Source organism: Colius striatus, chromosome 3 (assembly GCF_028858725.1).
Source record: "Colius striatus isolate bColStr4 chromosome 3, bColStr4.1.hap1, whole genome shotgun sequence".
Lineage (NCBI taxonomy): Eukaryota > Metazoa > Chordata > Aves > Coliiformes > Coliidae > Colius > Colius striatus.
In genome coordinates, this window is record NC_084761.1 from 16,592,571 (window position 1) to 16,614,855 (window position 22,285).

Below are 22,285 nucleotides of genomic sequence, written 5' to 3' on the forward strand. Positions count from 1 at the left end.
GAACTAAGCAGAGGTATTTTCTAGCTGTCTAGTCTAACGTTTGGTATCATTTTTCTCTAGGATTACAGGGGCTTTCACCTCATAAATTTGTGCCTGTTTGAGGTCGTTAATCTTTCTTTACATGTTGCCTTGCAATTTTAGAGCTTTGCCACCATCTGGGATCACATTTTAAATGGAGTTTCCACTCAGTACGTTCCTTTTCATGAAATTATTTATATATATAGAAATATATAAATATATCAGGACTCGGTTGTTTTTAAACATTTTCAGTGCTTTTGCAAGGGCTTACCTTTTGTGGAAAAACTTGTCTTCTCTAATAGGGAGCTCTAATAGTGACCAGTTAAAGGATCACATTTGCAATATGCTCTTAAATGGCAATTTAAAATATTGGTGAGTGACCTGCCTTGCAGTCTGCTGGGGAAGGTGAACTCCTTCCGAGAGCCCTGGCACAGGGAGCGTCTTCCTGACTCAGCAAATCGCAGAGTAGGAAACATACAGGGAAAGCACCCTCTGATGGCAGCTGGATGTCAAACCAGGAGAAGGGTTGATGCAGTTCCCCCATTGCCCTCGGGGTTGGGGCTTCTTGGTAAGCATGTATTGCCCTTAGCTCCTGTTTCTCACAGACTTGCCTTCCAGCCTGGTTCACTCCCTAAAGCAAACGTGACCCTTCTCTGGTGCTCTTAATAAACAAGGCTTCTCCCCAAAGGCAATAATGACCCATGGTTGGTTGCACCAGCTTCTTCTGGCCCCACCAGAGCCAAGATGTCTGTTCCAGGCCCCACTAATTATTTTAAAGGGATTTTGAACAAATAAATAGCCTGAACAGTTCAATGGTTCCTTGTGTAATTTTAGCTCTGGACTGCTCCAAGAATGTACAGAATAAATAGGTGAATCTGTAATACATCCACAATTAACTCTATATACAGCGAGCAGCTCGTAGGCATGCTATAGAGGAACAGTGTCAATAAACAGGTGGGCCGTGGAAATGTTCTCTTTGTTATTGGAGAAGGATAACTCTGACCAGGAGGTAGGGTGCAGTCTGGAAAAGCAAACAGTCATTTCAGTGTACCCCTGGTAAAGTACATCCTTGCTCTTGCTGGTATGTCAGGACTGACTCATCAGGAGCAAAGCTTGGTTTTGTAGCTAAATGTCACGGATGCGGCAGGAAGGTTTCACCTACGCTGGTGACTTTGCAAGTGCAACATTGTGAAAAGGAGGAAAAAAAACCTAAGAAAATCCTAGGGTTATTTTATAATGCCGAGGCATGAAATTGCACAGCAGAATTTTCTCCCAAGACCCTTTCCCCTCCGGCATTCGTAGCCACATACACAGCCATCGTTCCCCAAGAAACCCAACGCCCAGACGTGAATCATTTCTCTGATTTTTCATGCTTTTAACTTTTCATTGCTGAGGCTTTGCTCAGCCAGGAGAAGTAGGGACCTGTTTCAGCTTTGAAAAACCGTAGACAGAGGGACGGCTGAGGAAAGGAGTTAAAAATTAAACAGCAGATTTATATATATAAAAAGTAAAAATATATGTTCTACATCTGAAGTTTATTTAGGTCCTTTGGGAGAGTGGCGCGGCACTACGTCTCTACTAAATTGCCAACATTTTATGGTTGTGCTGGCACCGAGTCAAACACACATCTCCTTGGCTTGGGTTGCTGTCTTAAAGCAGGCAGATTCCAGTGTGTTTTTCTATGAACTGAATATTACTATTGACTGGACAAGGGAAGTTCTGCCCAGCAGGAACATAAAGGCAACTTTTCTTTTTAATAGATCTATCACAACTTAATTATTTTGATATTGCATTACCAAAGAGCCAACCCTTTGTGGCCCACCCGGACGTGACATCGCTGTGCATTTTAACACAGATGCAACTTTTTTTTTCCCCCTTATGATTTTATTTTGATTGGAATCATAGTAATAATTGGAAAGTGTTAAAAGGCCTATTTTTAACTGGCAAACTGTTACGTATGCAAGTCTTAGTAGTGTGTGCGTGGAGCCTTGTGTGCACAACCATATATATAAAATATACACAGCACAAGGTACCACTGGGATTTACACAAGAGGCTGAGCAGTTTGCTGCTCAATTTCCTCTCAAAACCCTTGCCTACATGTGTATCTGTGTGAAAAATCGGTGTTGTTCATCCATCAAGTCTGCTGCACATGTAGGACGCCTACCACAAAGCCTCACCAGTGAGGAAGCAGCAGCTCACCCTAATCTCCCTCTGTTATGAAGAAAGATGTTTTTCAGGAGTCCTTGGTTACTGTACTGCACAAGATGGTCTGACTTCAGTCAAGACACACGTCTTCCCACACTTCCCAGCAGCTGTGAGTGACCCGGTTTATCTCCTTTCTCCTTGCTGCCTCTTGCTTCTGCACGAAGCTGGGAAGCCGTTTCTGCTCAGGCCTGGGAAAGGAAGGGGAGCTTTGATCTGCAGATGCGTAAGGAGGAAAGGTGAAGATCTGAAGCAGAGTAGGCTGGCAGAGAAACAGTCTGTTGAATCGTGTTGCTCAAGTTATGCTCTGCTGTGGAAAATCGTTTTTATTCTTTGGTCCAAAATACAAGAGAAATGAGAGTTTTTCTTTGAAGCTGAGAAGATGAGTTCATGCCTCAGTGGAAGCCGGAGGACTGTGCTTTACAGTTCGTCTGTACCTTCCACAAATCTCAGAAAAACGTTCAATAATACCTCTCAGCCTGATTTGCCAGGATACTGCTGCTCTTCACAGCTTTCTCTTGGTGCCAAAGGCTTCCCTCTCTTTTGAGCGTTGGAGCCTCCAGTGCCTACAAGCTGTCACTGAAGTGTTTGTTGCGCCAAGTTGCTCCCATTTCTTTTGACCAAGTGGTTTCTTCCTCTCATCATGTATTCACATTTGCTATTGTTCCATTTCTTTCTGTTTTTCAAGATTTTTCTGCCATTAAGTGCACTCGGATTGGAGTATTTGGGTTAAGAAAGTGCCTTTTGATGGGAAAGGAAATGATTGAATCTAGAGTGTATAGGAATATTTATAGCTTGCTTTGTTTTTCACCAAGACAGGTAATCATGATAGGCACCCAGGGTGATGTTACGAAAGGCTCTCCTTATTGTTGTTCTTATATAAATGCCAGGTATACTTTTGGTTATCTGAATCAATAGATAATCTTAAGTTCCTCTTATGCAAACAGATAGAATAATGGATTTTTTTGTTAGCCTTCTTGGAACAGATTCATTCATAATGTGCTGCTGTTCTTTGAAAGGTGCCTTGTGAGTTAGAGCTGTTGAGGTGGTCGGATGAGTGAGCAGATACAAACAGAGGCTCCTGAAGCAGTGCCGCACTTTGTTGTGAAGGAAGGCAAAAGCCCACTGCTGCAAAGGATTAAACTTCTGTGGTATATCTCTGGGCTCCTCCTCATTTGTGATCTTGAGAGGGCAGGGTCTTCCCTACCCTCCAACATCACACTCCCATGCCGCACAGCTCCTCACGTGTGAGCTGTGCCACTCGTGCTGTAAGAACAACATCCCCAGCTTTGTCTGAGCAGTGGGTTGTTCAAGGACAATGTGGGACTTGTTTTCACACACACGTGTAGGAGAGCCTGGAGACTTCCCTAAACTGAACTGGGATATCTAACACTGGGATTAAATACTCTGTCGGAGTTTATGTAATGCCGTACCAATCAGGAGGCTGAGAGGAGAGACCGTGTACATTTACAGTCCCAGAGAAGAGCCTTTACTCTGGTGTATAATAGCCTTCTGTTGTGTTTTAGTAGCGTATAGTTTAGTAAATTAGGAGTCTTCAGGTACTTAGCACTTTAATGGTTCTCACTAAGAACGTAATTAAACCATAGACCCCTTAGGGAGAAAAACCAGTTTATTGTGCATATTTTTAGAATCTGTTACCAGCCCTCATAAAACCTGGTAGATACAAGCCAGAGAACATGCCTTAGCTGGCAACCCAGAATTCATTCAGCTGCCCCTGCCGAGTGTCGCCCCACAGTCACACGTTGCAAATCTGCCCCGTGAATTATGGAATTAATTTTCCCCAATCTGATTTCAAAATGCATTTGCATCGCAGTTTTTCTCCTGCTGCTGGAGGTGTGAGGGAGGCAGAAGGTTTATTATATTGCACCTTGTGCTGACACATAAAGTTGGGTTTCGCTAATCGCTTTTTTATTTAAAAACATTTTACATTTCACAGAGGTAGCCAGAAAAGAGAGTTGTTGGAGACAGGGGCTCTGCCCTGTTCCTCGTGCTGTGTTTCTGCCTTGGACTTGTTTATTTAGTTGCATCTGACTTGGAGCTGCATTTTTCCATGTCTGCAGTGTGTCCAGAGTTCACAGTTCTCAAGGTAGGGGAACTCCTCGCTGCTTCGTAGGATACTTTTCCTTGCAAAGCAACCACGAAGCAGAGTGTAAAGCTCAAAATCCTGAGTGACATGAGCTGGGTGAAGTGATCCTGGAATACTTCTCCCTCCTCCTGCGCTCTGACAGCGCCGCTTTTGACACCATTGCAATGTTTCCGTGGGAAGTGGTTACGCTGAGAAGTCACTGGGCATGCCTGTCTTGGGCAAGTATCTTCCCTGACCCCAACAATGCTCCCTGGGTGCTCTCTCCTGGCCCCATCTGGGTGCTGCACCACAGGACACACTGGATGTTGGGTGCCCCCAGCACCCCTGGGCAGCAATCCGCTTGGGAGCAAAAAGGAACTGCAAAGCTTTCCAGCATCACAAGTGACTGTGTTCAGCGCTGCTGTGATTCACACGTTGCTCTGGGGTTTTGCTCTTGCCTCAGCACCCCTTCCTGAGTAAACATGTCTTTCTCCCTGGGAAACCTCTGCCGTGCTGCACCCGTGCTCGCAGCATCTGGAAGGCATTGGGAGGAACACACACACACACAGCACTTTCCTCCCCCAGCAGTCTTTAAACAAATTTCTGATACATGCAAATCTCTTCTCTGTTGCTGTGTGTTGTGTTACATACTTGATGTTTACACTCTGGAGAAGCGGTTGTGGCCGTGGTTGAGGAAGGGTCCCTTACTAATAGCATCCCCAGGGGCTCCATTGCCAGCACTGCTCTTATCAAATGCATTTCTTTCCCTCTGATTGTGCTGTGTCTGCTGCTGTTTCAGACTTTCAGTCTTGCTTGTCATTTCAGTTATCTTGCCTGTCATGCAGCATTGCTCCCACCGACACTGTGATAGTGTCAGTTTTGATAAGGTGAAGGATGGCAATGCTATAGCACCTGGGGGTGAATTATTAACCCATACCAGCTTCCTGTGCTTCACTTCTCCTTTTTCCCTGTTTCTACTTCACGATAAGATTTGGGCTGTTGCTAAAAAGCACAAGCAGCAGCAGACCCGTCTGGACATCCTGGGCTGTCCCCACCTGAGCCCACATGTGGCTGTTAAATGAACCCAAACCAAGAACTTTCTTCTGCTTCTTGTCCCACTGCAGTGGGACTAGAAACAAGAATTTTATCTGTCAGTCCTTAAGTGCAGAAGATTGAGGGGACAATATCTTGAGTCCCAGCCCAAAACAACAAGCAGGGTGTGCTAGCTGCAGTTGGCTTTGGTAGAATCATAGAATCATTTCAGTTGAAAAAGATCTTTAAGCTCATTGAGTCCAACCACTCACCTCACTACCAAGCCCAGCACTAAACCCATGTCCCTCAGCACCTCAGCTACGTGACTTTGTAATATCTCCAAGGATGGGGACTCCAGCACCTCCCTGGGCAGCCTGGGACAATGACCGACAACCCTCTCAGTATAGTTTTTCCTTATCTCCAATCTAAACCTTCCCCGGCACAACTTCAGCCTGTTTCATCTTGTCCTGTCACTCATTACTTGGGAGAAGAGACCAATCCCTGCCTCACCACAGTCTCCTTTCAGATAGCTGTGGAGAGTGATCGTGTCTCCCCTCAGCCTCCTCAAGGCTGAACACCTCCAGTTCCCTCAGCTGCTCCTCATCAGACTTGTTCCCCAGACCCTTGTTCTTCAGACTCTTAACCAGCTTTGGACATACTCCAGCACCTCAGTGTCTTTCTTGTAGTGAGGGGCCCAACACTAACCACAGCACTCGAGGTGCAGCCTCACTAGTGCCCAGTGCAGGGGGACAATCGCTGCCCTGATCCTGCTGGCCACACTATTCCGAATGCAAACCAGGATGCGATTGGCCTAATGGCATCCGCACAAGCCTGTGATGGAGGGAAGGGGATGGGGGAAGCGAATGTCAACCTTGAATAGCTGAGGAAGGTTTAAAATGAAACACTGTTGTCCCACCCCTGCAAAGCCCCAGTCAAATGTATCACTGCTCAGTGCCCTGGTGTTACCTGAGATTGAAATACTTATATAATTACATCTGTTACACTGTCTGTCCTCCATGGTCTCCAGACATAAGTGCTGCCTGTGCTGAAGGGAGCAGGCCTGGCACTGCCAGCACATGCTGCCAATGGGCAAGCAACATTGCTGATGCGCAACCAGGGCTGCCAGTGAGCAGGCAACACTGCTGATGGGCAAACAGAGCTGCCAATGGGCAAGCAACTCTCTGATGGGCAAATGGGCAGTGGCTGCGTTGCAGGTAGGGAATAAATGTGAGGGCTGCCTTCCTGCAGCTCTGCTGTGTTGGGATCAGGCAGTTACGTGCTGGAGACCAGCTCATGCTCATCTCGGACTAAACATTGCAATCTGTGGGACTGATACTTCATCTAGGTCGGTTTTGGTTAAGAACTTTAAAAAAATAATGAATAAAGAGAAGAAGCTGAAGAGCAACCTGCCTTTTTGGAAAGATAAAAGCATTTCTAAGCAATTTGGGATCAAGGTAAAAAAAAATCTCTTTGTGAGCCTCCTTGATGTTCTGGGAATGCTCCAGCGCAATCCAACAAGCAGATTAACTCGAAACAGGAGGGGAAGGACCCTCGGTGGCACCCGGGGCTGCCGCTGGCCCGGGAGGGGGGAGCCCTGACCTCCCGCCCCCATGCCGGCGCGGACTTGGCACAGCTCCTTGACCCCGACACCGCTCCATCCGGCACCGGTGTCCGAGGAAGGAAGGATGCGGTCTCCTGTCCTAAGGGGTTACAGCAGCCTCAAACCCATATAAAGCAACAACTTTATTAATCCCAGCTTTGCTAATAAGGAATTACAATAGTTGTGGGATTTGGCAGTGGAAGCACACTCAGTTGCCATGCATAGTACAGAATTTTCCCTGTTTTGTTTGTATTTTTGATTTAACTACAAATAATTTAAAGATGTGTTGTGTCCCCTTCAGTTAAAATTTATGTCTTCATCTTCTCTTTTTTGTCACAGTTTTGAAACAACACGAAGGAATTTGAGCTTCTCAGACATGCTAAGATAGCTCTCTTTTTGCTAAAATCACAGAATTTCCGAGGGTGCCAGTTATTAACGTATCAGGATTTGGTTTTGTTTCTTTTGTAAAATTTGCAGCTTTATTGGGAAGATCTCCCAGTGTCAAAAAATTTTGGGCTGATAGAAGAACAATATTGTCACAAGGCCAGTATGTAAATACCTTAAACCAGTACAGCGTGTTTAGAGGAATTACGCTTTCCTCTCCCAAATTACAATTTTGGAAAGGAACTCTACCACCACGCTTATTTCAAATTTAAACATTTTGAAATAATATCGCCTAGGTTTTGAAATCTGGTTTCCATTCCTGGCTCTGTTTGACCTACTGTGTGACCCTGGGAAAAATCTTTTTCTCAGTTTCTGTATCTGCTTAGTTGCTCTGATGGTCCTCAGCACTCATGCAGAGCAGTTTAACATCCGTCAGTGTCGAGCTATGTGGAACGTTTCCATATTAAATGATGGGAGATTTTAATTTGAGTGGGTTTTGGTTATGATGAAAAAAGAGAAAATTAGAATTCTTATTTTTTTAAAACGATTTATTGGTTTAAAAATTCCTTGGGTTTCAATAATAAAAAAACCAAATAATTTTCTCTAAACAGAAATGAGAACCCAGAGGCAGAGGATGCTTCTGTCAGAAAACTTGGGGAAAGAAACACCGAAACAGGCAAAGAGCTCTGTAGCTCCTCCTGATGATGAACCTTCAAGGGGCATTGATTCTTTTTTTCTTCCATCTTTCAGACGCAGCCAGTGCCCAACCCCATCGCCTACTTCATGCATCGCTCACCGTGGTGGTTTCATCAGTTTGAGACTCTGGTCAATCACTTCATTGAGCTGGTGGTGCCATTCTTTGTCTTCCTGGGACGACGGATGTGCATCATACATGGCCTTTTGCAGATCCTCTTCCAGGTGAGGTGCTCCTGGCTTGGCTTCCTAAGGGCTACATGTTCACCCAGGGGTGTCCAAAGGGTGTAAAACCTCTTCCACTGCCTGTAGCTGAGGTCCATAGGGTGGGCTGGGAGCTGGGTGGCCACAATGCAGTCACACATTCCTCTGTGACCAGCAGCAAGGATGCGGCACGTGTGCCAGAAGCATCGTCACAGCAGCACTGGGATTTGCTGGAGCCCATCGTCTCCAAGCAGGAGCAGGATCCAGAGAAACTGACTCAGTCGGCAGGTCAAGAGTTCAGGCTCAAGTGAATCAAGATGATTCACAGCTCTCAACTGTTGGCTCTCGGGTGGTTTGCGCTGGTGTGACTGTTCTTAGTATGTTGGTGGAGGTTTGTTTCCCTTGCTGCTGGATTGGTTTCCTTTCATATGGATGGCAGAGAAGTGTCAGCCCAGGACTAGTCAAAGGGCCTGATTTGACGGCTGCAGATGGCTGGGACGAATACTTGCAATTTCTCCAAAAGCTGATTTTTATAAACTTTTTTCACCCTTTGAAGGGATTTTTTTAATATTTAACATTCAAGGGTTGTTCTTTATCTCTGGAAATGATTGAGCTGTTTTTTACAAGCACCAGATTTACTGAGTCTAGGTTCATAGGGAAAATAATTTCTTTAAAAATGAATAGGATTCACATTCCAGTTGATTTTGTTGGGTTTTTTTGGTACGTGAAACAAATAAATCTGTGCAAAAGTCAGAGGACAGAAGCTCCTGCATATATACTTTCCTAGGCCACAGCTGATTTCTCTCGTCTTCTGCCTTGGCATAATTCAAAGAGCTCATTAAACCCCTAGCACTCTGACTTGCAGAAGTGCAGCTTTCAACCCTTACTGTTTGTTCAACATCATTTCAGCATCATGAATTTCATACACAGTAGCTCTTACAGCTTCCTGTGAATATGTGTGATGATTAAACTAGAGAGTAGCTTATGAACTCTTTTGGTAAGCCACGAGAATGCTGATCAAATTTTAAAGGGCTGACATAAAAGCCTTGTGCCCTTATAGAGATGACCACTGCTACTTCTGCTCCCAAAACACGTCCTGTTGTACTGGGTACTACCAAACATGCAGCTTGTACCTTTTGATGCCAGGTTTGGGTTCGTTGAGTTGAATCTTCTCAGGCAACTGGAGGTCCTGGTGGCAGGGCAGAAGAGCTCTGACCCAAAGAGGTCTTGAGGTATTACTTCACAAGGTGCCATGTCAGCTGCTCGTAGCAGAAGCAGGTGGGTGTTGAGACATGGTGCAGATCAGATTAGCAAGCAGGAATTGCAAGTAGGAATACTTTTGTGTGTAAGGCAGTGTGGGAAGGATGATGATGGCTTTTTCTGAGCTGAGTAGACCCAGGAAGGAGCAGAACACACCATGGTGAGTGGCCTGTCAGAAAATAACAAACCATGTTGCCAAATTCCAGGCTTGGAATTCCGGCTGTCATGTCTCAAGGCAGAGCTGTCGTGCTCTGCTTGCTTCTGTGATGCAGAAAGATAATAGTGTAAGCGACTGAGATGATGCTGGTGATGCTTTGCCTTCACATCTCTGCCAGAAGAAACTTCCATGACCAGAAAGTTTGACTGAGCACTTCTCTCCCTTTCTCAGCTCTGGGTTTCTCCATCCTTGCTGTGCCCTGGGCCTGGCCACATGGGGGGATGTGCCCCAAGCCCCCAGCCAGGGCTCTTCTCTCTGGCTAGTGTTCACCTACAGCACCTTCCTGGCTCCTCTAAGGGCCTCTAACGAGCAGCATGACTGTTTGTGTGCTGGAGGACTTCAGAGGGAGCCAGTGGGATCTGAAGGAGCCAGCTACACACACTAAAGGCTCATAATGACATATTGTAAATGCAGGCATCTAACCACCCTTTAATTGGTGCTTTATTGATAGTTTGCAATTACTGACTGATTTCTATCGTGAGGGGAGTCTGCAAAGGAAAAAGGGTCCCAGTGTAAAATGCAGCTCTGGTGCAGTTACAGCATTTCAACAAAAACCTGTTTATTTAATATTTACTGCCCTTTTCTTCATTCAGAATGACTTTTATTGACAATACTTCTGCTCTGCAAAGGAAGCAATAAAGTTTAATGTTGATATACCACTTAATTCTGCTTTTCAAGATTTGAATTGACATTACATGCAAGTTTTATTGGACATTTTATAATTGTTATTGGAGTCATGGTGGCTAGGTTGAGTAAGTGTATTTTTCCAGATTCCAATTGGCCTGGAGAATATTGCTTTGTCAGACACCCAAAAAAATAAGTTGCACTTTAAAGAAAAAAGTTTTTAGTTTGAGTTTTTTGGGTTTTTTTTTAAGTGTGAACTTACTCTTCTTGCCTAGTTCACGTTTGTAAGGAAAAAGGCTTAGTGAGTTTGGAAACATCAGAGAGGAGGAGCTCGGCAGCCAGCCGACTCAGTGGAGCAGGGGGCGTGTGGGGAGCATGAACGTCTGTCCTGCACCCCCAGGAGGCTGTGCCAGCCATGCCACAGGCAGACTGTCCTGGTCCCAGTGTGCCTAACCATTCTGGGCCACCTGAACTGTGGGAGACGTGGGTAAAGATGACTGAAATGCATGTCTGCCTGAATTGCCTGGATGTATCTCTGCATTGTTCCCTTCTGCTCACCCACCCACCCATGCCCTCGCCAGACCCAAAGTGGGGAGCATGAGGAGCTGGGACACCCTACAGTTTTGATGCTCTGTGTGCCATGGTCTTGCTTTCAGGGCCGTCTGCTCTGATATGAGTCCCTGTAGCTTTAGTTTCCAGAAACCTCTCCCTTTGGCTACTTTTTGATATCAAATAAATTGAGGAGTCTTGCTTACTGCAAGTCTCTTGATATAAATAGTCTTTGCCTAAAAAAAAAATAACAATCAAGGAGCAGGTTGAATGCTGGCCAGTTCCCATTAGAAACATCATTATTCATTGTCGCTAACCACCAGATTGGGGAGGGCTTTGTGATTTACAGCTGTGGCTGTAGTTTTTGCAGGACATCTGCACACAGAGAAATTCTCAATCAGATTGCGGCACCCAGAGCACGTTTACCAGGATCAAAGGTGAGCAGAGAGAAAATGTTATCCAAGATTTTACAGCCAGGCCCCATCATCCGCTTTTCCCCTGGGCAGGCTGCAGAAGAGCTCCCCGGCTGCCAGCGCAGCTGCTCACGGGCCCAGCCAGGAGCTCAGGGCAGGGGACAGTCCCCACGGGGTGGCACAAAGGTTCCAACCGGTCTGCCCGTCTCATGCACACCCGGGACAGTGAGAGCGGGTGCGTGTCCTCTGCACCAGTGACTCTCAGCTCCTGAGAGAGTGCTTCAAATGTGATGGGTGAAGCCCTGATCCCAAGCAAACTGTGCTGAAGAGGTGCCATGAAGGGGCAGCTCTGTCCCATGGAACCTCCAAGGTTGAGAAGCCTCTTTTAGCCTTGTGGCTGATACAGCCAACATGCAAGTTTATGCTTAGCGGGACTAGACAGCTTGACTGTGCCCATCTTGCTTTGTGTCCCCAAAGCTAAGAACCTAAGCTTCTGTCTGCACTAGTTGACATCACTCCATAAGGCATTTTTCTTCCCTTGGTTTCTGCTGGGATTCAAACCCCTTGGATTTCTGAGACCTAAAGTAATGCATTGACCCATCCCACCTGCAAAGAAGCCTGCTGGAAAGATCTCAGCCATCACGAAAGCTTTAGCAGGGGATGATAGCAAAGCTTCCCCTTTAGACTGTCTGTTCTCAGAGCATCCTTTTTCATTTAGAAAGAAATCGTAGAGGTAGGGCAGCCAATTATAGAGGATCTCCAAGGTAAATATGCAGCATTGTTTCAAAAAAACATTCTTTCTAGCATTTACAGTACGTAGAAATCCAAATCTAAACCAGATACTAAACTAAATGGACATTTAACTTTTCAGCATCGTTAGGGATTTATTGTAAGCAGGTGCCAGACTTGACGTGCCGAGCAACACTGCTGCAAATTGTCTCTGCCAGGAATAAAGCTGGAGGAGAGACTTGTAACTCAGCTCCTTCCCTGCTCAACTCTGCACTTCAGCCCCGTAAAAACAGACTGGGAGAAATGGCCAATTTGAGCCACAGAAACCTCTAGATAAGCCTGAGCTGGAGTTTTCCCTTTGCTCCTGTGTAACTGAGAGTCCTAAGAGTTTCTGAGAGTTTGCTAGATATTGAAAGCTTTTTGCTACCATTTACTGACATTCTTTTGAGAGAGTACGGGGCTGCTTTGTAGCTGTTATGTAGAGGCAAGACAAGGTGCTCGTGTCTGGAGCAGGACATGTGCATCCCCTCATTAGGTTTAAACCCTCATTGCTGGGGTTGGACGTTTTGGACGCCTTCTCTAATTCGTAAGAATGGAGTTGTTTTCACTGAACATCTCTTGATAGTGACTATTGAATGTGGTTTCCTTAATGGGATGGAAATCCATCTGCAGGTGGTCACAATGGCCAGTGTTTTACAAATTACTTTGGTGATTGATTCTTTCATTTTGAGTCTGATGGTACCAGTTCCCTGATTTTGTAGTAGTGTTGGGGTCTGGGCCTCAAAAATATACGTGTAGATCTGAAGCACCCCAACATGTAGGAGAAATAAAGTCCAAAATGTGACCATTGGTGTCTGGAGGGGGAAAAAGAGGTCTTGGAGCGTCTTGGAGACCGCAGGTGAGGTCTAGACCCTCTTTTTTCTTGATTTTGTGGAAGTATCATTCTGGAGCCTTCCTGTGCACTAGGAAGCTTGTGGCTTTAAGGGAGAGGGAGGGTGAAAGTGCAGTTCAGTGGCAAAGGTCCCTTTCCCACCACTCCACCAACGAGAGCATCACATCACCTGCCCTCTCCACCCACCAATGCTTCCATCCCCATCACCTTTGTGTGCCCATGAGTCCCTCCCCATGCCTAACCACCCACGGCCAGAAAGAGCTGAGCACCAGCATCCGTGAGTGAAACCGGAGAGGGTGCAAGCCGACGGCCTTGCTGCTCTGCGAGTGTTTCGCCGTTCTCTGGAGCTGGCTCCTAAAACCCTGAAGCTGCATGTTTTTCACGACATCTAATGCACAGCTTACACCAGCAAACGTATTTCTTGGCTCCTTAAGCCAGGCAGTAAAATTACACTGCTTGGCGAACGTGTTGATGAGGGGAAGCAAGATAGAAGCCAAAAAAGCCAGGAAAAAGCTACCTTGCCCTTACAAGCTGGCTAGTACTGCTGAGTTGGAGAGCACGGGAAGGAGGCTGCAGTGCCCAGGTGGGAGGGGGCTGAGGTTTCTTACAGCCGAGGGGTGGTTTTGACTGTGCCAAATAGGAAGGAGCTTCAACATCACGGAGGTAAAAGCCAGAAATAAATAAGTAGTAAACAGAAAGTATAAGATGACTGCTGCTGAAAAGCCAGGTCATTCCTTTGCTTCCATGACACTCTTCTGGGTCATAGTCGTATAGGCACCGTTTGGCATTTTTAGGATGCAGAGAGAGTTTTAGACCTTCAAATCCCTTTGGAATCAAATAAATGTGGGGAGCCTGACTCCTTTCTGTGGCCCCTGAAAACTCCTGGCACATTGTCCTGGATGGTGCATCCTCTGTGCAGCCCCATGACTGAGGAGCTCTCAAAGTGGTGCCATTTGTGACAGGATGAGCTCAGCCACCAAATGTCACACATCAGGACAGAAGTTTCCTGAAGGAGCTGGCATGCTGAAGCCTTGAGGTTACCAGTTCTTCACTGCCACCAATCCTCCTCCCACAAAGGTTTGGCAGTGGGCTGAAGTTCGGGCTATCCCAAGATCTTTTTCAGCAGAAGCTGACATAAAGCAGAGGGATGACAATGCCTGGAGTGAAGCTGAAATCCAGTCTTGTGGAAGGCAGAGATAAAACCTTCACAGCCAGAACCCCCTCGAACTCAGGGTGCTGACAAAGCTCCCAAGACAGCTCTCACGGTCCAGCCAAGGAGCTGCGCGGGAACACGGCTGCTTTATGAGGTGGTGGAGGGCCGGGGGGGCGGGACATGCTGAGAGGGAGCTCAGGGGTGGAGGGGCTGTGGCCAAAACCTCCTGCAACAGAAACCTCCAGCACATTTCCCTCAGAAAACAATCTCTGAGCACTGCCCTTGCCCAGCCGGACGCCGCATCAGAGACACGCAGCCCCTGTGCTCCTGGGAGCTGGGAACATGCAGGAGAGTGGCCAGCAAAGTCATTTTCCCCCTCTTTTTTTTGCAGAAAACAATTGTTAAATAGATATTTTCTTCCCCTTTTCCCCTTGGATTGGAAAAAGCCCTAACCTCCTAAAATTTTGATGGAAAAGGAGATTTTCCTCTAGTTGATCCTTCTCCCATCTCTTCCCAAGGGGAGGCGAGGCAGGGGTTTTCCCCTCTCTCTTTTGGGAGGGGAGGACCAAGCCCCCTGCTCCCACTGCTGCTGCCTCTGCCGTGCCACAAGATGTTGGAGGGATGAACTGCCCTTCCAGCCACACACACGCAAATTGAATCATGCTGTTGCAGTACCACAGCTGCAACATATTGTGTTGCTGACTTAGGAGGTAGCAGAGGTCACAGCAGCAGCCCAGAGAGAAGGAACAAAAATTAAACAGCTCTCCCCTTCCTTGTAGAAAGTGTCTGAATCCAGTGTTTGTTTTCACTTGTCAGATACAAGCTCCATTTTCTTCTTTTTTCTTATACTGCTGCAAATCAGATGTGTCTCCACGAGGATTATCAGAGTTGCACAAGTCTTGGTGTCCAGCTTGTGGCTGAAGAATCAGGCCCTTGGTTTGTGTTTTAATTATGCACCTATAGGACTTTTGCACTGCTCAAGTAGTTGTTTTCCTTTGTGGATGCAGAGTAGTGTCATTACCTTATGAACACGTTGTCCGTGAGAATAAAGCCTCTGACCGATTTGCCGTAGGAGCCACCCCAGGGCTGCTGGGAGGCAGCAGCCAGAAAATTCAGGCATCCATCTGCACTTCTCCCACAGAGGTTGGCAACGTGAGTACTCTGGAGTTAATCATAAAAGAGATCGCATTCCTCCAGGTGATATTGCCATCAAGGCTCTGATTTCCCCTGCAGATCCCCCATGAGGTCAGATGCTGGGGAACTTGGGTCCCACCAGAGCAGTGTCCCAGGGAGGGTGTGAATGGCTGGGTGTTCACTGCTCGTGCTGGGCAGCAGCGCAGCCTTTCCCCTGCAAAAACAAAGAGGGAAATTCAGCCTTCACAAAAGTCCAAATTTTGTTGATTTTGTTGTGGCTTAGGGAAAAAAAAACCCAACAATCGGAGAACGTCCCAGAAAAATTAAGAGCAGAACATGTGTTTGCTGCTAGGGGAGGAATGGTCCAATGGAAAATAGCTTTGCAGCTCAATTGTTTAAAAATCTGCTTTGGACTAGGGTCCGAGACAGAGGATGCAAGGAGAGCATTTGAGAGGGTTGTTTGGGAACCTTGAGGGTCTGGACTGGGAGATTAATCATCAGTGCTGCAGCCCCTGGGTTGCTCAGGCCGGCCCCGCACACCCATCCCGGTCCCAGGGTCCTCCTACCCCATGCTCAGCCCTGGCCCAGCTCCAACTCAGCTTTTCTCACAGCAAAACAAAAGGAATATGAAATCAAAGGAGTTACAGGGCAGCCTTTCTGTTACATTTAAGCCACCTCAAATTAAGTATCAAGCTAAATGCTCCCTGTCCCCTCCCTCCCCTCCTCCTGCTCCTCAGATCTAGTTTAAGCAGGCAGAACTCAAACTATTTAATCACTCCTATATTTGATTTCACATCCAGCTTGATAGTATCTGTTGCAAGACGAGGCTGCCATACCAGACATGAGAATACCAGCACATACCACCCCAAATCAGTAAATAACACTGCTCATATAATGGTGTCTGGTATTAGTTAGCAACAAGTTAAGTTCTTGCATTCTGCAGTAGTCGGAGTGACTTAGAAACACTTACTGTTAGCCATAGGAGTGCATTTAATTAGCTTCTGATTCAGGGGGCTGGGGGGTATTTTCTCTTCTTTTTCTTTTTTTTCTTTTTTTTAAATCATTAAATAAAGTGTCACCCCTAGCCAGTGCTGTAAACTCTATTTTGATTGTGGCTGCAATAACCCCTTTGGGCGTCATTCAAATTGTACTAAACAGTTTCTGGAGAGTGCTGGTTTCTCTCAAAATAAACCAAAGTCCGTCTTTGACAAGCTCTAATGAAAAACAAATTGTTATATTACTTAGAAAAATAATTTGAAGGAAGTCTGAATTAGTTGTAAAGGTGGAAAAGGTTCAGCTACTTGAAAATAGAAATTTGGAAGGTATTTATTTTAACCATTAAGCCAGCGGCCTTGAAATACAGCCTTGTTTGTTACAGAATGCGCCTAACGAGAGACATGAATCATGCTGTTAATCAGTATGGGAACTTGATTAATTGGAAAGGGGACCGTCAGTGACTCCAACAGGCGGGGCCACCTGGCAGCAGTCTGCGACGGAGCCCTGGAGCTGGTGTGATTTACCATCAGTCATCCTGCTGGCACGCGGAGAGAAACTTTGGAGGGATCCCACAGCCTTGGGTTTGCGGGTTGTTGGTTTTTTTTAACTTAAAAGAAAATGTGGTTATTCGGGATGCTGTTGGCCTTGGATTTTTTGGTGCCTCTGCCTTTGGTTGTCTGACTTGAAACATTCTGGTTTTCCATGGAGGAGGGTTTAGTGTGTCTTGGCGGCATCTTGTTAAGATGTTCCAGGCCGGGATACCCATCATCTCATCATCTCACCTTTGCTACTGATAGGGGGTTTGCTTATTAAACCTGAGAGTGAGATTTTACGCCCAGCTATGAAATTAGATTTGCATGGGAGGCCCCCAGGATTCAGAGTGCTGCCATGACTATAAAAACACAGCAGGAAGGTCCATATTAATTTTCACTGTTGACTAGGGCTCTTGGTTTTGGGGCCAGGAAGAGCTTGAGTGAGTCTGGCCATCCAAAAGCACTGTTTTGTTTCAGAGCTGCGTATTTGCTCATATGGCAAAAGGATATGGTGGCAGGGAGGGGAGAGAGCGTGCGGCAGCGCCAGAGGGATGAGTTCCAGCTGAGTGTCAGGTTTGTGGTGGAAGATGCCACATGTGTCAGGCTGCCTCAGCAGTGGTGGCCCCAGTTCAGTGCCACCAGTATCATCTCTGTGCCACCAGGGCCAAGCCAGGGACATCCAGGAACCAGGTAGGCTCTGGTGGCCCCATGTCCTTGGGTGGGTTGCTAAGCACTGACATCTGAAGACCACGAGTTAGATCCCTAAATTGCAAGAACTACTTAAGTATAATGAAAATGCAACCAATTCTGGCTACCCTTGCTGTTTCTTTGCGTTACAGCCTTCCAAGGTACTCTCAGGTCTCATTTGCTGTGCTGCTGTGAGCAAGCTTTGCACCGCTCTCCTCTTCGCACTACATGAACACATTCCAGAGCTGTATTAAATGACATGGCTGACATCCACCACATGTGGGCCTTCCTTTGCCAGAGGAAGAGGTTATGGAGTACTTAGGCTCCTAGGGCTCTGGGACAGGGTTGGGGTTTTATTCTCCCCCCCCTCCCATTTTAATTTTGCATTTGATTTTCAAGATTTCCCTGCGATCCAGAAGCTTTGTGTCTGCAGTCCTCAAGCAGAATGTCCAGGTGCTTGGACTCAAAGAGAAAAATCAATTACGACAATGTTGTCAGTGAAACGATACGAGTTGGCGAGGCTGCAATCGCTCCAAAACATCTGCACTTTCCAGATGTGATTCACTTGGTGCTGGGCTGCAGCATTTGGGTCCAAACAAGGATGGGAGATAAAGTATGTGTTGCACATGTGATTGCATGTATGTGTAAGTGTATGTATAAAACATTATGTCTAATAAGAGCCAGACCAGCTGTAAACCAGAGATGTTACTGAAGTCAATGACATGATCTTGAACATGCACTGTTACCATAATGCCAATGATGATTATTTGTTTATGTTTAGGTCTAGCTACTAAAGCTAGTTAAAACCATTAAGATCCATTAAAGTTCCCCAAGCCAAAGGACTCGCCCACTAATACGTGTCAAATGTCTTTAAGCTGTAGATTTATCCAGTTTCAGTGTATTGGCTTGAAGTGATGGTGGAAGTTCTTCCAAGTTAAATCCCACTTTCTGTACCTTATACCTGATCTGAACTGGACACATTTCATCTTCCCAGCCCTTGGCCCTCACCAAGTCTTTGCTTTTCGGCAGGGTGACAGTGGTGGTTGTGGTGGTATTTGGATTTTGGTTTCTCTCCTCCCACCATCTGGATTACGGGACCTTTAAATAATGTTTTATATTCCATTTCAAAAAAAAAAAAAGCAGAAATCAGAACAGCCTAACTGGAAACAGATGGCAGATTATGAACTTTTTTTAAAGAGAATTTATAATACGTGTATTATGAAGAGAATCATTTAATAGTGTCAGATATAGATGTGTGAAGACAGAATGTGCCCATTCAAGGAGTGGAAGGGGCTGAGAGTGGGCTGTTGCCTTTGGTGCAGTGTTCTCGGGGGTGAGGGGAGGATTTTACTGCAGTGAAGGGCTGCAGCGAGCTCTCCTGGCTGAAACAAGGGCTTTCTACCATTCCTGCTTGTTGGTCTTTCCTCTGATATCCCTGGCTCTCGGAGCAGTTGAAATTACACCCATACCTTAGGTTTCTGCGCTCAGGTTCTGGGCAAGGGCTCAGAGCTCCTCTGCACAAGCTGTCCCCTCTGTGTGTTGAAAATCTAGCTCTATTGACTCATCTTCCTCCTCAGCAGGAGCAGCAGGAATCTTCCTGGGTGCTATGCCTGATCAGGAGGGGTGTGCTGGGGGCAATGGCCAGGGTGGCTCCGTGTTGCTGTGGTGGATACATCTGCTGTGCCAGGACCTGGTGGGCAAAGACCTGAGCTACAGATACCAACTCATGGGTTCTTCATGTGGTGCAATCAGAGTAACTCAGAGCCCATGAAGACACACTTGTGTGCCCAGATGATACTTGCTGGCCTCCCAGGTGGTTAACCATTAAGTGCCATTTTAAAAGCCATTAAATGAACCCTGTGTAATTTCAGAGTAAAGACAAAGCTGTGGAACTTGGTGTCAGGCTGCTTAGGGACAGAGGTGAAGATGGATTTTGTAGCGTCCCGCTTTGATGAAAATAACCCATTTGCTTGTTCTGGGCCAAGTTTCTGGGTTTAATGTTTCTCTGTAATGATGCTGCCTCCAGAGAGGTTTTATTTTGCTTTGGAAGTGTTGGGACGAGGATGCAGCCCTGAGATACTTTAGCCCACACGCAGTTTACACAGCTGTACTATCTGATTCCCCAGGCACTACCAAAGACATTATCTCTTTGGTGATGCAACAGCTAGAAATTGCAGGAAACCTGTGTCACTCATTACTTTCATCTTCCTATAAAAACTGGGATTTCTTGGAGCCAATGACTCAGAGAACTGGCCTATGAATGCGGCTTGGAGCAGCTGGGGTTTGTTTGCTGCGCTGTGCGAGATGAGCGATGCTGCGCTTGGGCTCAGGCAGCAGTGCCCGGCTCTGCCTGGGCTGTGTGCCCACCGACACGTGGGATGGAGATGCTGCACGACAGTCTGTGGGGATCCTCACCTGGGGAGTTGTTTGCAAAGCCCGAAGTCTCACCTTTCCTTTCCTGCAGATAGTGTTGGCATTTGGCAGAAGGATGATGGATTTTTTCTTGCTGCCATTATCTGAGTCGGTGGCTGAGCTCGGCTGAGCCTCAAGTCCCAAAATACCTTGTTCCAGGCCACCTTTTGTAGCACAAAGTCTCACCTCTGTTGCTTTCCTCCAAGGGACTCTCACCTTTTCATTTCATCTCTCCCAGAAGCACACTGATGGTTTGTGTGTCCAAGGGAGGTGTTTTTGATTAACTGCTCATTTCACAAATAATGCAGCCTGCTTTGAAGATGAGTTAAGCTAAACAGGAACAACACAGGTTTGGTCTGGGCTTGGTGTCCACATTTAGAGCTATTCAGGAAGAGATACAGCATTTAAAATGTACACTCTTCTTTAATTAGAAAAACTTGCAAGCACTGAGAAAACCTAGATCAGTGCCAGTTTTGCAAAGACAGAGAAAGCAAGAGCCTAAAACAATGTTCTCTACTCATCACATCGGCACTTCTTCTAACTTGTGCTGGTGAGAGAAGAGATTAAAGAGAAAATCCCAGAGGCTTTCTGATAGCCATGCAGCTGATTCATTCAGCTGATAAAGATCCAAGGATCTGAACCATCTAAAAGCTCAAAAAGCTGGTTCCCTTCTATGAAACATACCGTTACTGAGCTTGTGCTTGAGCTTGTACTTGTGCTTGTACTTGTACTTGCTTGTGCTTGTACTGTGCTTGAGCTTGTGGTGTTAGAGGAAGCATCTATGTGTGCATAACATGGGTCTCTCCCAGTTGAAGAAACCATGTATACAAGGCAGTGCAATGGAGGCACAGAGAAAATCTAGCAAAGAAGCTCACAAATTAAGCTGTAAATCCTTAGAACGGTTTGGGAATGTTTAGTACCAGATTATGTGCTGTGTGGCATGGTAGTCAGCGTTGGCAGGGCACATGGATTGGCTCCTTACACCTCACAAGCAAACAAGCAGAGTTGAGGGTCAGGTGTTTCAGAGAAACCCTTCTCCTTGCAACGGTGCGTTGCTGCCTGTCTGCCCCTTTTGCTTCTGGAGTGCTCCTGTCTCATCTTGGCTGGTTTCTGTAGATTTTGGGTAACACTCTGTGTTCCCTTTGTACCGACAACACAAACTTCAGCCATTCTAGCAAGCTCGGCACTATCAACTCAAGGTGGGCTTGAATATGTGGTCCTTTAACTTGTCTCTCCCAAGACATGGCAGAACCTTCCTTTTCCCCTTTGAAGATGTGAAAGCAAGCCCTACGTCTGCACCAAGAGTCTGAGGAGTGCCCAAGCCTGCTGTGCCCCTCCAGCATCAGTAGCAAGCCAGAGCCTTTATAAGCAGTGAAGCCATGAAATCAAGCAGACGAAATGAGGAACCCAAACCTCCTGTTGCCAAATGGTCTTGCAAAATGCTCCCCCAAACACACCCCAGTGTTTTTCAGTGATGAGTTTCCTGTTTCAGGTCATGAGCCACAGGAATGGAAGTGACCCTTAGCTCATGTTTTCTGGTAAAAAGAGATTGATGACTTTGTTTTCATCCTTACCTTAACCAGTTCCTCTGCAGGAGCCGTTTTTATCTGATTTCCAATATATTTTACTAGTACGTGCCTGCAGGCTTGAGTCTGTTCTGCCCTGTGCCAGGTGTCCTGAGGTTGATTAACATTCAAGGTGAGAGTTTCTTCTGTGTTGCCTTCAGCTGCATCCTACTACCTTGAGGAGACAGTGAATTTTGGAAGAGGTTTAACTATGAGAGCTCAAGTCATTCTTCCTGTGCAAAGTAAGACATTAGGGAAAGAGGAATTTATTTAGTTTCTACAGTATGAAACAGCTTGGGACAGAAGGAAGAATGAGAATTCCTCATCTGCCAGCCAACCATCACATCATGGTCTACTTTAGAGCACCTGCCAGCTCCTACTGCTAGGTGCTGCAGAGAGATACAAAAATATAGGGGCAGTAGAAAACTCAGGACAGAGTCAACATCAATTTAGGAGTTTCTTTGGAAAAACAAATCACACTGCATTGTTTGTTTGGATCCAGGTTGGGAATTAATATGACAGGAGTGGAGAATGGGAAAGGGACAGGGATTGCTTTTATTGCATCAATAATGTCATTTATTCCATAGCCAACCTTTGAAAACCAGTTCTAATCCACATGCAAATCCCTCTGTAGCAACAACAGCAAAGCTGCCAGTTCTCCTAATCAAACACTGATCATTACTGTGGGCCAGAAACCTCAGTGGGAGTGAAGCCAAGGTAAAAGGGTCAGGATCTGGGGGAGGGGGCACACTGAAACCCAATGCATCCAAATCAGCTCCATCTCTGTGATTCAGTGGGCAGATGGGATGGTGCCAGAGACACCATGGGGCCAGTAGCTTTCTCTCCTTCCCACAAAGTGTTCAAGGGCAGACAGTGACGTCCTAAAGAAGTAGAGAGATCG

At 46.3% G+C, this 22,285-nt stretch overlaps 1 protein-coding gene across 2 annotated transcripts in view; it reads left to right on the forward strand.

Moving 5' to 3' along the window:
* LMF1 (lipase maturation factor 1) overlaps positions 1-22,285 on the forward strand; it is a 205,993-nt gene that overhangs the window by 129,601 nt on the left and 54,107 nt on the right. For both annotated transcript variants that reach the window (XM_061992553.1, XM_061992552.1), the window contains one exon: positions 8,074-8,241. In XM_061992553.1, coding sequence (XP_061848537.1) covers positions 8,074-8,241 — 168 coding nt within the window. The remainder of the gene's footprint in view (positions 1-8,073; positions 8,242-22,285) is intronic.